The 15,464-nt window shown below is 61.5% G+C and overlaps 2 protein-coding genes across 8 annotated transcripts; one reads left to right on the forward strand and one right to left on the reverse strand.

The window, feature by feature from the left end:
• The first annotated feature begins 852 nt into the window (after positions 1-852).
• On the forward strand, positions 853-6,992 carry PRSS53 (serine protease 53). The gene is made up of 11 exons (XM_002721732.5): positions 853-1,697; positions 2,553-2,573; positions 2,667-2,829; positions 3,172-3,437; positions 3,568-3,722; positions 3,841-4,060; positions 4,765-4,915; positions 5,001-5,245; positions 5,329-5,474; positions 5,681-5,903; positions 6,179-6,992. The coding sequence occupies exons 1-11, from the start codon at positions 1,538-1,540 to the stop codon at positions 6,196-6,198; spliced, it is 1,770 nt and encodes a 589-aa protein (XP_002721778.3). The 5' UTR covers positions 853-1,537; the 3' UTR covers positions 6,199-6,992.
• Positions 6,442-15,441, reverse strand: ZNF646 (zinc finger protein 646). Of its 7 annotated transcripts, none has more exons than XM_008248705.4 (3): positions 14,683-15,441; positions 8,204-13,533; positions 6,442-6,987 (listed from the first exon to the last, which is right to left on the reverse strand). In XM_008248705.4, the coding sequence occupies exons 2-3, from the start codon at positions 13,449-13,451 to the stop codon at positions 6,866-6,868; spliced, it is 5,370 nt and encodes a 1,789-aa protein (XP_008246927.2). In that variant the 5' UTR covers positions 13,452-13,533; positions 14,683-15,441; the 3' UTR covers positions 6,442-6,865. The 7 variants fall into 7 exon arrangements, with proteins under 7 accessions (XP_008246927.2, XP_008246931.2, XP_008246930.2 ...); XM_008248709.4 differs by having other exon boundaries at positions 15,312-15,439; XM_008248708.4 differs by having other exon boundaries at positions 14,833-15,044.
• Between the last annotated feature and the right edge of the window lie 23 nt (positions 15,442-15,464).

The raw sequence follows: 15,464 nt of genomic DNA on the forward strand, positions 1-15,464 counted from the left end.
GGTCAGGATCAGATGGAGAGTAGTTTTATTTTGTGTTTCCTAATAATCTCAGCAACTCCAAGCACTGTCTAAGGACTTGGGTGAAGCTATATTGACTCATTTAATCCTTTTAGCAACTGTATGAGGTAGGTGCTGTTATCCCTATCTTGATAAAGAAACTGAAGTCCAGAGACGCTGACTTGCCTAAAATCACACATGCACAGCCAGAAAGGAGTAGTGAGAGAGAGAGAGAGAGAGAGAGAGAGAGAGAGAGAGAATGAATTTCCCATCTCCTGGTTCACTCTTGAAATGGCCCCATCAGCCAGGTGGAAGCCAAGAACCAGGAATTCCATTCAGGTCTCCCACATGGGTGGCTGGGGCCCCAGCACTTGGGCCATCCGCTGCAGCTTTGCCAGGTGCATTAGCAGGGAGCTGGACTAGAAGCCAAGCAGCCAGATTCAAACCAGGGTTCTGATATGGGATGCAGGCGTCCTGGGGCCGGCGGTGTGGCATAGCAGGTAAAGTCTCTGCCTCCAGTGCCGGCATCCCATATGGGCACCTGTTCGAGTCCTGGCTGCTCCACTTCCAATCCAGCTCTCTGCTGTGGCCTGGGAAAGCAGTGGAGGATGGCCCAAGCCCTTGGGCCCCTGCACCCACGTGGGAGACCAGGAAGAAGCTCCTGGCTCCTGGCTTCAGATCAGCACAGCTCCAGCCGTTGCAGCCATCTGGGGAGTGAACCAGCGGATGGAAGACCTCTTCCCCTCTCTCTGCCTCTCCTCTCTCTGTAACTCTGCCTTTCAAATAAATACTTTTTTAACAAATATGCAGGTTTCCTAAGTGGCAGTTTAATCCACTGCACCACAACCCCCCCCCCCCCCAACTCCAAAGTCTTAAGCTCAAAACCCTACCCACAGCAGCCTCTGTGCTGGGGTTACATTTCCCGAACAACTTGGGATGGCCCAAGGTAGGAGTCAGGATCAGAAAATGGATGCACCTTGAATGATACTGCCTCCTGACTTGAGAGCCTTCCAGCATCTGTCAGAAAGATGGGCACTGCGGTAGCCCTGTTTGCTAGGAAGGCAGCAGGCCCCTAGGGGGGTTGGCTTTTGTCAAAGGTTCATGGCCAGCCAGCCAGCAGAGAGGCCCAGTCCCTCCAAAACCTAGCCCTGCACACAGTCTCTGGGAGGAAGCGTGTGTAGCATGCTTGGCCCTGGCCTGGGGTAAAGCAGAAAAGCTACATCACATAGTGGGAACTGGGCAGGCCTGCCCACAATGCCCATCGGGGTCCAGGTTGAGGCTTCACGTCCTACAGACGAGGCCCTCGCCCAAGCGTTTCTGTATTCAGAAAGGCTGGAGTTTTTCAGACAAGGCACAGACAGGTTTAACTGTTGAAGGTCACTCATGTTCTAAGTCAGGGAGCTGGGATTTGAAACCCTAGGCGGTCTGGCCCCCTGGCTGAGGCCCAGAGAAGGGCCAACAGCAGCCGCAGGGCCGCGCAGCCCCAGCCCCAGAGCTAGGAGCTGCTGGCTCCCTTCCAGCCCCTGGAGGGGGGGAAGCAATGACATCTGACACCCAGCCAACTGGGGGCGGAGCAGGGGTGGAGCCAGGGTTCCCAGGTAGCCTGGGAACCACAGCCCAGGCGGCAGAGCGGCCGAGCAGCATGAAGCAGAGTTGGGGACCAGGGCTGCTCATCCTGGGAGCAGTGGTCCTCATCCAGGGTAAGCCACCTGTGCTCGGCGGAGGAGGGGGTTCTTGGTGTGTGTGGGAGCTGGGCAGTGGGGTGACAGTTTGCTGCTTGCAATGTCACCGTGTCTTTCCTGTGGGGGTGACACTGTGGCAGCATGGATGCGATGCCCAGGTTAAGGCCGTGTCTGCAGGGACTGTTGCTGTGACTGTGTGTGCAGCCACCCCCCTTCCCTGCGCCCCTGGCTGCCTCTCTGACTTCCAGAATGGTCTCAGGCACATTCTGGATGTCTCTGGCCTCAGTGTCTCTCTGTCCATTCCATCTCTCTGCTCTCCTGGCCTAGATGTCCAGTGTGCTTTATCTATGTGTGTGTGAGGAGGAGAAGCAGGGCCAGGATCCCCAGTATCATCTCTGGGGGCTCCTGGGAAGGTGGGGGGGCTCTGAGTCCTCAGATCAGAGCTGGGGTGAGCGCCCTCCCCTGCTTAGACATGACGCGGGCCTCTAATCCTTCCTCTTAGTCCTCTGAGGCCAGGGGACAATTACGCTAATACTCGGTCCACATCCCTGGGCCCCTCCCTCAGTGGCGGGGGCAGGAGTTGGGGGTTCTGAAGCCTGGAGGAGGCTTGGCCTGGTCCCAAGCCGAGCCCCGGGGCGTGCTCCTCTCGGGCCCAGGAGTGCTGAGCACAGCTGAGGAAGTAATTACGGAGCGTACGCGCTGAATGGGTTCCAATAAAAGCTGCTTCTCACCCTCATATAAATATTTTCATTCTGGGAGAGGCTGGTGAGGTAGCCGTAGAGTCATCGGCAAAGACTCAGGGCCTGCACGCCGACCCACTCGCCCCACCAAGCCTGGACCCCCGAGTCTCACCCATGTCCATCTCTCTTGCAGGTCTTCAGGCAGCACGGCGGGGTGAGCTCTGGGGACACGGGGCCTGGATCTGGCCGGGGTGAGGCAGGGCAGGTCAGGAAGCTCCAGTCACTTGTGACCCACCTCTCTCCGCAGCCTGTGGCCAGCGTGGCCCCGGGCCCCCTGAGCCTCGGGAGGGTGACACAGAAGCCGGCGAGTGGCCCTGGCAGGCCAGCGTGAGGCGGCAGGGAGCCCACGTCTGCAGCGGCTCCCTGGTGGCGGACACCTGGGTCCTCACCGCTGCCCACTGCTTTGAAAAGTGAGTCATGGCTCGGGTCGGCCGGGGGCTCTGGCTTTGAGGGTGGATGATTCATCTCGAGGCCCCGCAAGACTGGTCCCTACCCCTTGGAATATTAACAAAGCACCATTTGTTGGGCATGTGCCAGGTGCCAAGGACATGTTATCAGGTTCATCTTAACGGCCTCTCGCCGTGTCCCGTTTTAAAAAGGCTGAGAGAAGGGAAGGATCTTGCTAAAGCCACACAAACTCGTATTTGCCCATCTCCCGCCCACCCTTGCTGTCTCCTGGGGGGTGGGGTCACCAGCTCCTCTTGCCCTCAACAAAAAGGGCCTTGCACCTTTTTATTATTTTTTTTTTCCAGGGCAGCAGCGACAGAACTGGACTCCTGGTCAGTGGTCCTGGGTTCTCTGCATCGTGAGGGGCTGAGCCCAGGGGCTGAGGAGGTGGGGGTGGCTGCCCTGCGGTTGCCCGGAGACTATAACCACTACAGCCAGGGCTCCGACTTGGCCTTGCTCCAGCTTGCCCACCCCGTGGCCCACACACCCCTCTGCCTGCCCCAGCCCATCCATCATTTCCCCTTTGGAGGCTCTTGCTGGGCTACTGGCTGGGACCAGGACACCCGTGACAGTAAGTGCTAGCCCCCAGGGGCACTCTGCTCATCCCAGGTCCTACGGCCTCAGCTCCCAACAGCCCTACCTCCTAATCCCCCTTCCTTCTCAACCCCAGACCCCAGCCCCAGCCCTGTCTCTCTTGCCAGCTCCCAGGATCCTTCGGAATCTGCGCCTGCGCCTCATCAGCCGCCCTACCTGTAACTGTCTGTACAACCGGCTGCACCAGCGGCTGCTGGCCAGCCCGGCCCGGCCTGGGATGCTGTGTGCGGGTGCCCAGCCCGGGGTGCAGGGGCCCTGTCAGGTCTGAGCGGGGAGTGAGCAAAGGGGCTACCCTTAGGCTGGGAGACTGACCCACAGGGAAGGGTGGACGGGGTTGCCGTCCGATGGCGTCTGTTCTTAAACCTGTTGCCTGGCTCCAGGGAGACTCTGGGGGGCCCGTGCTATGCCGTGAGCCTGATGGACACTGGGTTCAGGCTGGGATCATCAGCTTTGCATCAAGATGTGCCCAGGAGGACACTCCCGTGCTGCTCACCGACTTGGCGGCTCACAGCCCCTGGCTACGGGCTCAAGCCCAGGGGGCGGTCTTCCTGGCCCAGAGCCCAGGAACCCTGGAAGCCAGTGATGAGGACAGCTGTGTAGGTATGAGCAGGGGTGCAGGGAGCGGGTCACGTGGGGACACTTAGGCCTGTGTGAGCACTTCCAGGCAGCCAGTGGAAGCCACCATGAATCCAAGGCTGCTTAGAACAGAGAACTGATAGTGTCCAGCCCTGCCCAAGGCACCTAGGGGCTCTCCATGGGAACAGCTCCCTGGGGGGAGGCAGAGCCAACCCTGCAACTTTCTGGGTTTGGCGCTTAGGCAGGAAGAGGGAGCGCTGAGGGCTGGCTGCAGGTTTCGGGGAGTGGGGGGAGGCAACCAGCTTCCAGGTAGGGACCCAACAAGATTGGACAGGGCAGGGCTCCCACTCATAATTCTGGCATTAAGTGGCTGACATTCAAATTGCATGCAAAGAATTCCTGGGAAGGAAGTTGTGTCTTGATGCTAAGAGCAGCGCCAGTGAGGCGGGACTTCTGGAGCCAGTCCACGCCTGGAGGGGTGCAGATGGGCGGGAGTGTGCGGAGCAGGGGAGGCAGGGCCTGAGTCCCGTCAGACTGTCAGGGTTAGAGTCTGCTGCCTGCCCACAGTGCCAGTAACTTCTCTGGAACTCTGGCTACCTTCTGTTAACGAAGGTAACAAAATTCACCTGAAAGGGAGATTGTGCGGCTTGGTCAGCCCGTGGAGATGCTTAGCAGAGGGCCCGGCACCCCTGCTGAAGAAGTCACATGATCTAATCCATCTGTTTCAGCCTGTGGATCCTTGAGGGGCGACGGGCCCCAGGTGGGAGCCCCCTCCCCATGGCCCTGGGATGCCAGGCTGAAGCACCAGGGCAAGCTGGCTTGTGGCGGAGCCCTGGTGTCAGAGGAGGTGGTGCTGACGGCTGCCCACTGCTTCATCGGGTGAGCTCCGCTGTCCGTCCCACTCCTCTGCCCCCAGCCCTGCTGGCAATCCTTACCCAGCGCTGTCAATGCCGCCTCCACACAGGCGCCAGACCCCAGAGGAATGGAGTATAGGGCTGGGGGCCAGCCCGGAGGAGCGGGGCCTGAAGCAGATCATCCTGCATGGGGCCTATACCCACCCGGAGGGGGGCTACGACGTGGCCTTCCTGTTGCTAGCCCAGCCAGTGACGCTGGGCCCCCACCTGCGGCCCCTCTGCCTGCACTACGCTGACCACCAGCTGCCTGACGGGAAACGTGGCTGGGTCCTGGGGCTGCCCCGTCAAGGAGCAGGTGAGACAGGACCAGGGCCACCGGCTCTGCCCACCCAGCCTCAAAGCCCCAGTGGCAGCTGAAGCTTTCCTCTTGCCCTGTAGGCACCAGCCCTGCCCAGACAGTGCCCGTGACCCTCCTGGGGCCTAGGGCCTGCAGCCAACTGCAAGCAGCCCCTGAGAACAATGGCGTCCCCGTTCGGCCAGGGATGGTGTGTGCGAGTGTGGCGGGTGAACCGCCCCACTGTGAGGTGAGTCCCAGGCCCCCAACCTGACCCACCAGACCCTTCACAGCCCCTCAACAAACAGCCCTCTGTCAGGCGTGGTGCCCGGCCCTGCCTCTCACCTGGAACTGAGGCTTTCTGCCAACCAGCCCTTTTGCTCCGAGCCCGCTGCTCTCACAGCTGCCCAGCGGAAAGAGGAAGTTACCCAGCGAGTGTCACCTGACCCTTGGCAGGTCCTGTCCGGGGCACCGCTGGTGCATGAGGTGAGGGGTGCATGGTTCCTGGCTGGACTGCACAGCTTTGGAGACGCCTGCCACGGCCCTGCACGGCCCGCCGTCTTCACGGCGCTCCCCACCTACGAGGACTGGGTCAACAGTTTGGAGTGGCAGGTGTACTTCGCCGAGGAGCCTGAGCCCGAGCCCGAGGGAGCACCTGGCAGCTGCCTGGCCAACTCAAGTATGTGTTCCGGGCCCCCCACCCCCCAGCCCTCCCTCTCTGGAGCCCTTGACTCGAGACCCAGCCAGGCAAGCACTGTTCTGCTCCACCTCCAGCTGCCTTGGGTCAGGTGGGACGCTGGACTCGCAGGGACTCAGGCTGGTTCCAGGTGCCTGTGTGACTTGAGCAGGCCTCTCGACCTCTCTGAGCCTCAGTGCTCTCATCTGTTGCGGAGCCAATGTGGATCCTATTCCTGAGCAAGGAGCAACCCCGCCCCTCCTTCCTCTCTCGGACAGGCCAGCCAGCCAGCTGCTGACAGGGGACTGGACTGCTCGCCGGAGGCGTCGACAGTGAGGCAACGCCCATGCCCCTCGCCACCCTGGCCTCGTGCAGCTCCGGGCCCTGGGGCAGGCCCTCCAGCAGGTGCCTCGGCCCCCCCGCACCCCTGTGGACAGGGATGCTGCCTGCTGATGCTCCCACACCCAGCTCTGCTCCGTGCCACGGGTGTCCCCCAGTGTCCCCCACCCTTCACCCCTCAGACACAACCACATCGGCTGCATGTTTTGAAAATCTGTGTTTTTTTTTTCCTTGGTGGGGGTGGGGAGCAATTGTCCTTTTTTTAAACTTAAATAAATTGTTACAAAATAGATTTTAGAAAATAAGTTACAAACTGTAGCAAAAGGCTCCCCTTCATCCACAGGCGACACTCCCACCCCTGGCCGCTGCCGGATTCCGCCTCTCCCTGGTGGTGCTGGAGTCTGGCTGGCAAGGCTGGCCCAGCAGGAGGGCTCCCTCAGGGGCAGGGACAGGAGGAATACCCACCTGCCGCCCTCTTGGAACCGAAGCCAGACGGCGATCCTCTTCCCGGGGGAGAGGAGAAGAGACCTGGGGACGCCCACACTACTCCTGAGCGAAAACGTGGAGATGAAGCCCTCCCTGCCCACAGCCGCTCTCCAGTGTCTCATCTTTGGAGACTTTGCCGTTCAGAGGGGGAAGCTGAGGTCTGCAGGCCACCGGGGTGAAGGGTCCAGGAGCGGGGTCGTGGGGGTGGCTACGGGGGGCAATGACAAGTCCCCTCTGCCTGCCGCTGATGCCACTGGGGCTCCTGAGGAGAGAGAGAGGAGATCACAGACCGAGGGGCCAGAGCGCATACAGCTGGCACCCCTAAGCCCTACAGGCCATCCCCCCCTTCCCGCCCTTGGCCCCAGAGGCCTGTAGGAGAACCCAGGAACCCTAGGACTCCCAAGTATTCCTCAGCCCGAGTTCACTGGCCCTCCTCGCCTTCCCCTTGAGGTCATAACAAATCCCAACAGCTCTCAAGAGGACTCTTGATGCACCACCCCCTTTCCCGGCCACACTCTGGTCCAGGGCTCACCATCTCCAGGACACCCACCCTTGGGTGCCACCAGATGGAAGGAGGATCAGAGAGCAAGCCCTGGGCTAGGGGCAGGAAGAGGCCATCTCCTCCCCTCCCCCACAGCCTGCATCCCTGCCGGGGCTGGGTGTGGACTAGTCTACGTCTCCTGGAGATCCCCGAGATAGGAAGCTGCGATAAGGACTAATGACTACTGTCGCTCCACGGGGCCTGGCTTCAAAGAAACCATTATCTGTGACTCAGGCCTCCAGTTAAAGGGGTGTGTGTGTGTGTGTGTGTGTGCACGCGCGCGCGCAGATGGAAAGGGCGGTTTGGGTGAATCCTAGAAAGGAGACACTCCTGGGACACGGGTGCAGAGGAGCAGAGACGAGGTGCAGGGACAGAGGGACTGAGACCTGGGTGCCGACCAGCGACCCAGCCAGCGGTGAAGCCACAGAACAGTGCAGTCTGGGGGTGCCCCCACCCATGCCCCCCATTCCTCATTCTCTGGCTCCCTGCCCACTCTAGGAAAGAAAGAACCTAAACCAAGTCAACACATTTTTCCCCCTCCTCTGGAAATCATTCCAGATGTGGTAGCCTGTTGCCTCCCCCTCAAAATAAAAAGACCATTCCTCTTGGCCTACAGCTGAGCCCAGGGCCCCAGACAGCTGCTTCTGCCCTGAACACCCACCACTTCCTCCCAACCCCTCTCCCGGTGCCGTGCTGTTTCCCTGACTCAGGCGCTGGGGGTAGGGGGTGTCCAAGCTCTACTGCTCAAAAGGCAACAGCCTCAAACCACTCTCCCACTCCATATGCAAGCCCCTACCACCTCTTGGGAGTCCATGTGACCTGGCCCTCCTCTCACTGCTCCCCCACCCACCCGGGAGCCCGATTTCCCCCTCCACTGTGCCTGTCTCCCTCTGGGACCCCTTCACTCCTCTACCCGAGCCCCTGCAGGCCCCCGTACCAGAGCTGGCCACTGTCCACTCCTCCTGGTGCTGCTGCTGGTGCTGCAGGAAGCTGACTCGGCGGCGGAAGTGTCGGGGACAATGCGGGCAGGTGAAAGGCCCCTCTCGAGGCGCGTGGACGCGCCCGTGGCCCTCCAGCCGGGCAGCTGTCCGGAAGGCCTTGCCACAGATGCTGCAGCGATGGCGCTTGGGGTCCGTGTGGGTCCTGCCATGGTTCTTGAGAGACAGCAGGTTGGGCAGAAGCTTGGGGCAGAGGGAACAGGGGTAGAGCCCAGTGGTGTGGGCCTTCTGGTGGTTCAGCAGGCTGCCCGCATGGCGGTAGGAACGCCCACACTGTGCGCAGCGGAAGGGCCGCTCCCTGTCTTCAGCCGGCGTGGGCTGCATTCTCTGCCTCCCACCAGCCCGCTCGGCATTCTCCTTGGAGGGTTCTGCTGGGGCCTCCTGAGCCTCCCCTTGCTCAGGGAGCCCCGGCTCTCCTTGTCCCGTCCCAGCCGCCTCCTCCATCTGGGTTGGCACCTGACTCTGGTCCTGGGCATGGGTCTGTAGGTGGTTGGCCAGGTCATGATGGTACTGAAAGGCCTTGTCACAGTCAGGGCAGGCAAAGGTCTGGGCAGCTAGATGGTTAGTGGCCACAGGACTCAAGGACTCCCTGTAGCAATGCAGGCAATTGAGGCTGTGGTTCAAAAGGCCGTCGGGCTGGCTGTAGGCTTTGCCGCACCGGCTGCAGGAAGGAGGAGACTCTGGCTGGCGCTGGGAGCTGCCGTCCCCATCCTCCCAGCCATCCGTGTGATTCAGACTGGGTCCATTGGTCTGGCCATTACCGACGTGGCAAGGACTCCTGGGATCATCGTCCTCTGACTTGTCTTCTGCCTTGGTTGGCACCTGACCCGGAGGAACCCAACCTCCCTTGTGATTCACCAGGCCCCCGGCTCCATCTGCCTTCCCCGAGCCCCATGACAGTGGCTCTGTGGCTTCTGGACCCGCTGCCTGAATGGCGCTCTGACTGAGCTCCCCAGGCCTTGCAGCTCCAACCTCCTCCAGCCGCGGCCCTGACTCAGTCCCACCCGATCTGTCCTGCAGACCCTGGTTGTCAGCCAGGTTCCCCTTGCTGCCAGCGGAGCCATCTGGACCTCCTGGGCCAGTGGGCAGCTCTCCTTCGGTCTGTTGCTCATGCTCCCGCAGGTGCCGCTCCAGAGATCCCCGGCCAGGGAAGCCGCGACCACAGAGGGCACAGCGCACAGCTGCCCGCCGGGCCCGACCGGCCCGCCGCCGGCGACTCTCAGAGTGCAGCCTCTGATGGTCCTTCAGAGCCATGCGGTTGGAGTAGGTCTTGGGGCAGGCAGGGCAGCTGTACTGGCCTGTCTCGTGGCTGCGCCGATGGTTCAGGAGGCTGCCGGCATGGCGGTAGGTCCGGCCGCACTGCCCACACCGGAAGGGCCGATCTTCCCGAGCCAGCTTCCGGGCGCCCCCGCCGCCTCGCCGCTCGGCGTGCACCCGCTGGTGGCTGGCCAGCTGTTTCCGCAGGCGGAAGGCCTTCCCACACTCACTGCAGCGGAAGCGCCGGGGGTCGGCGTGGATGCGCCTGTGGTTCTTGAGGGACATGAGGTTGGAGAAGCCCTTGGAGCAGGCCTGACAGCCGAAGTGGCCCGTCTGGTGGCTCTGCCGGTGATTGATGAGGCTGCCGGCGTGCTTGTAGGAGCGGCCGCACACCTCACAGCTGAAGGGCCGCTCAGAGCTGGCCTCAGTCTGACAGCCTTTCTCGGCTGTCTCCAGCCTCGGCTCCACCTCCTCCTTCACCGTCGTCTCCTCCCACGCCTCTTCCTTCACCTGCGTCGCCTCTGCCAGGGGCTCCGCCTTAAGCTCCTCCTGGAGCTTCCCGGCTTCCGCCTGCTCCGCCCCCTCCTCTGCCACGACCTGGGGCTCCGTGCTGCCCCCTGCCTCCGGGAGGGGCCGCACCTGGGGCTCAGAGCCTTTGCAGCGGGGGTGGTTCCGCAGGTGATTCCGGTAGGCGGCCAGGTTGGGGTAGCAGCGGGAGCAGACGGGGCAGCTGAAGTCTCCAGTCTGGTGGATCTTGCGGTGGTTCACCAGGCTGCCCCCGTGGCGATAGGTTTTGCCGCACTGGTTGCAGCGGAAGGGGCGAGGCTGGGCCTCAGGCAGACTTTCTCCGCCCTGCACGCCAGCAGAGCCATCTGCAACTGTGCCAACTACTCCCTCCTCAGACTTCGCATCTCGACCCTCTCCAGAGACAGAGGTCTCCGTGCCCTCAAAGACAAGGTCTGTAACCATCTCCACAGCATCACCGGCTGCTCTCAAGGGGCTGGGCACCTTCTCCACGGTATTCTGAGAGTTCTGACTCTGGTGGTGGCGTTCCAGGCTCCCCAGGTCATCGTAGGTCTGACCGCAGCAGCCACAGATGTGCCCGTAGCCTGCTCCATCCAGCGCCTCCACCTCGCGCTGCAGCTGATTCAGCAGCTCTGCCTCCGAGACCTGCAGCGGAGGACTATGGGTAGAGGTTGCTTCTGCGGCTCCTTCCTCCTCCCCCTCCTCCTCCTCTGAGCCCTCAGTCGTGCCGGAGGAGTTGTGGGCCTGGCGCTGGTGAAGCCTATAGCCGGCCCGCCCAGGGAAGATCATGCCACAGAGGCAGCAGAGGAAAGGCTGTGCTGAGGCCACCTCCCCTGGCCCGTGGCTCTGGAAGTGGCCGCGCAGGGCTGGCAGAGAGTCAAACTCCTTTGGGCAGAGGGAGCACTGATAGATGCCTGGTGGGTGACAGGGCCTGTGGTCCAGCAGGCCAGTGGCATGGGGAAAAGAATGCCCACAGTCAGAACACGTGTGAGGGACCTCGGCCTGCCAGCCAGCGGCAGCCTCGGCACAGTGTGAAGAGGGCACCGGCTGGCCAGTGGTCACTCTCTCTCCATCCGCCGTGCTAAGGCCATCACAGAAGCGAGTCTCGTTGCATTCCCCACCGCCTGGGATGGCCAAGTTGTTGAGGTGACAGGCCTCCCTCCCTTCCAGTCCTCCCTCGGGGCCTTGGCTCTCTTTGTCACCCTGTGAACAGGGCTCACCCCTTTCCAGCCCACATTTCCCTGCAGGTTCTGCCTGCAGACGGTCCCCTTCACTTTCCAAGTTGCCTCCAGCCCCAGCAAGGCTTTCTCCCGAAGGCTCTTGGGCAGCGTGCAGGCCCTCGTCATCTGCCAACTCCTGGGCCCAGGTCTCCCCTGACGGGAGTTTGGCATCTCCTCTACCAGCACTGCCTGCCTGCTTCCGATGCCGCCTGCTCCGCCGCCGACTGTGGCGTCGCAAATGGTTCTTCATGGCAGCCATGGTGTGGAAGTGCTTGGCACAGGCCTCACAACTGAAGTCCCCCGTCTGGTGGGTCTGCCGGTGGTTGATAAGGCTGCCTGAGTGGCGGTAGCTCTTTCCACAGTCTCGGCAGGCGAACGTCCGAGGTGGTGATGCTGTGGTCTCTGCCCTGCTGTTCTCTCCTCCCCCGAGGCCATGGGTCAGGCTGTGATGTTCCAGGCTCTTAGGGTCTTCAAAGAGCATCCCGCAGATGTTGCACATCTGGGCTGCCGTCCTATCTGCTGCTAGGAGGGGGCCAGAGGCCGCCTCCTCAGGTGTGCACACCCGCCCCTGATCTGCTACCACAGGATGAGGGGGTTCTACCTTAAGGTGGCTGGGAGGACTCTCAGTCCTTGGGTCTGCACTTCGGCGAGCAGCTTTGCAATGCACGCGCACGTGGTTGCGCAGGGCCATGAGGTTGGGGTATTTGCGGGGACAGAGTGAACACTGGTACTCCCCTGTCCGATGGCTGTGCCGGTGATTCACCAGGCTCCCCCGGTGCCGGTAAGCCCGGCCGCACTCATTGCACTTATAGGGCCGATGATCCAGGGTGGGGGGCGGGACCTCTTCCTCTCTGTGGGTGCTCTCAGCTCCTAGCAGGGGAGCTGGCGGCACTGATGGCTGCCCATCTTCCCCCATTCCTTGTCGGGGCCTGTGATGGGCACGCACATGGTTTTTGAGGGCAGCGGCATTGAACAGCTGTTTAGAACAGACTGAGCAAGGGTAGACCCCTGTTTGGTGGCTCTTGCGATGGTTGATGAGGCTCCCGGCGTGGCGGTAAGTCCGGCCACAGTCCCCACAGCGGAAAGGCCGGTACTCCTCCAGGCCACTCTCGTCCAGCTCCCCGGAGCCATTCAGCATCTGAGTACCAGGGAGCCGGGCCTGGCTGGTCTCATCCGTGTGCCCGTTTGTGGTGGGCGGCCCTTTCTCCTCCCATGGCTGCTCCTGCCTTTCGCCCTCATGGGACTGCTGATGCTCCAGCAGCTCCTGGGGGAGCCGGAAGGCACGAGGACAGCGAGGACAGTGGTAAGGCCGATACTGGGCATGGAGTCGGGAGTGGTTCTTCATAGCCATGAGGTTAGAGAACTCCTTGAAGCAGATGCTACAAGGGTAGACGCCCAGGGTATGGCTCTGGCGGTGGTTGGTGAGGCTCCCGGCATGCTTGTAGGTCTTGCCACACTGACCACACTTGTAGCGCCGCTCCTCCTCCGCAGGAGGGGACTGGGGAGGCAGCTGGCCCTCTGCGAAGTTCACTACTGACTCAGCCAGATACTGTTCCAAGTTGCTAAGGAGGCTGCTGGCTGGGGTGGGGAGAGGTGGGGCTTGGGCGGAGTTGGTGGTCGGCCTCCAGCCCTCTGTGCCCTCCTCAGGATCCCGCTGGCTGTCCCAGCTTTCTTTTTGTCTGGCGGGTGCATCTTCCCAAGTGCCTGCAGGCGCCCTGGGGTCGGGTCCAGACTCAGAGTCAGCTGCCTCTTCAGTGTGTTTGGCCTGGTCTCCCCAGCCTTCCCCGGGGCCAAGCCCCTGGCCCCAGGAATCAGCAGACACTGCCTCACGCTGGAGGTGGGGAGCGGCTTCCCTGGGGCGGGGGGGCCTGCGCCTGCGGCGGCCCTCAGGAGCGTGAGTCCTCATGTGGCTCTTGAGGGCCATGGGGTTGGTGAAGTCCTTGCCACAGGTGGGACAGGGGAACAGGCCAGTTTCATGGGTCCGGCGGTGGTTGACCAGGCTCCCGGGATGGCGGTAGCCCCTCCCACACTGCTGACAGCGGTAGGGCCGGGGGATGTTGTCAGCCTCCTCACTGTCCTGGCCGGGAGCTGGATGAAGCAGTTCTCGGTGCCGTGACAGTTCCGGGAGGCTAGGGAAATGGCGCTGACAGTCAGAGCAACTGAATGAGAGGGGCGTGTCCTCCATGGGGTAACGGAGTGAAAACCAGAAGGTTCAGGAGGAGCAGACAGGTGGCAGCAGCATTTTCCTCTGCTTGAGGAGTCAAGGCCTAGGAAGAGGGGGCAGTGGTCAACAAGGAAGGCCTCAATCAACTTCCCCTCTCGGCTCTGCGAGCCACAGGTCACCGGGGGGTCACGGGAAGGCTCCCTCAGCACTGGCGCCCTGGGACCTGCTTTCTACTAGATCCGCTCTGGAGGCACAACACTGAAAGCCTCCCTGTGTCCAGGTGCCCCACACGCAGGAGCTCCTCCAGGCTGAAGTCATCTCTAGAGAATCAGAGGAGACACAGAATCTAGAGGGTTGCTGCCTCCTTCCGATCGCAACCCAGGTGCCTCCCAGACTCAGAAAGATCTGCCTGGGTAATGCTGAAACAAACACAACGTCTCCTGTGGCCTCCTAAAAGAGAATCAGAACCTTTACTAGGAAAGCCCGAGCCAAGGCCCTGAGAGGAGAGGTTAGAGCCCGCTTCAAGGCCTGATCCACCACCTCTCCTAATCTGTTCAGGGTCAAAAGGTCACCTTTCCAGAAGGTTCTCTCGGCTACTCTCCCTGTACTTGTCCTCCCGATTAACTCAAGCTATCTTCCATCTTTGACATCTTGCCCCATTTCTGGGTGGAAGGTTATTTCACCCCTTATCTTTTAATTTGCCACGCTTCCTTATCTGACACTCACCATCCCATCTTGGGTCTTCTTCTACCTCCTCTCTTAACTTAGGCCGGGCGTTACCACCTGCCAGGCACTGTGCTAGGTCAAGTTTATTCATTGTGTCACTTCACCGTTACCGCCCGCTGCGATCAATACCTGCTCTCCCAGCTCACACACGAGCGAACTCACTGAGTCCTCGTTCCAAAGCCCTGACTTTCTCATTGGCGGCCCTCCACGCCTCCCTCCTACATCTCCTCGACCTCTTCCAGCGCGGACCCTCCACTCCCACGGGACCTCAATACAGCTGCCTCTCCCATCTCCGACGCTAAACTCCGTCTGAATCCCCCTCCCCAAATTCTCACCTCACAAAGCCCCTTCGTTCAAGTCTCCTCCCCTAGGCAACCACCAACTAGGTCCTCTCGCGTCACTCATCTCCTCTGCCGGTTTCCCCTTAGGACCCCTACCTCGCACCGGCGGCCCCTTCTCGTTCCCGCCGCGGGCGCGTCCGTTGGGGACCGCGAACGGGGGCGCGCCTGCGCACTGGGACCCTTACCCTAACTGCAGGCGCGCGCCCCAAGGGGTGGTTGTCCGGGGCTATCGCGCTCCCACACACGAACACTCAACCGGGGTTCCCAGAAGGTGAAAGGAGAGGGAAAGAAGGGAAAGGAAGGAAAAGGTGGAGGGAAGAGGGCACAGCTCGTACAAGCCAGTAGTCTACCCCCAGGTCCGCGGACACTTCCTATTGTTACTGAGAAACAGGAAGTGTCCCAGGTGCAAAAGCTTCCCCGAGAAACTTCCGCCACAGGACACTTCCCGTTCCGCCTCCAAACGACGGTCTACAAAGACACACTTCCGGCGCTAGGGACCCGTTCAGCGCAATCCTGGCTCCGCCCACGGAGGTCACAGCGCCGCTCTCGTTGCAAACTAACTTAGCCACACTTCCGTCCGGTGCAGAAAACCGTTCCGGTGCACGTAGAATTAGCGCCGAAGAGGCAGAAACAGATTCTGCCACCCTGCCCTTGGTATTTGGTGACACCGTTCGTGGGGCTCCCTGAGATTTCTGAGTCCCGGGGCAGATGGGGGCGAGCGCCATTAAATTCGCTCCTCGCTATTAAAAGAAATATGGAACATAAGCGGATTTGGGTATTACGAGGCTTGAGCGTGGCCTCTCCGACCTCCCACCTCCGACTTCTCGGAGCCACTTCCAGTGATCCGGCCCCAGGACAGCAGTAGCCCCGTGTACCCCACACAAGCACCCTCACAAGACGTCTGTCCGCCACGGTAGGGCTGCAGGTGCGGCCGCAAACCGTCCCGCCCTCCCTCCCAGGAAGTTCC

This window comes from Oryctolagus cuniculus, chromosome 19 (assembly GCF_964237555.1).
Source record: "Oryctolagus cuniculus chromosome 19, mOryCun1.1, whole genome shotgun sequence".
Taxonomy (NCBI): domain Eukaryota; kingdom Metazoa; phylum Chordata; class Mammalia; order Lagomorpha; family Leporidae; genus Oryctolagus; species Oryctolagus cuniculus.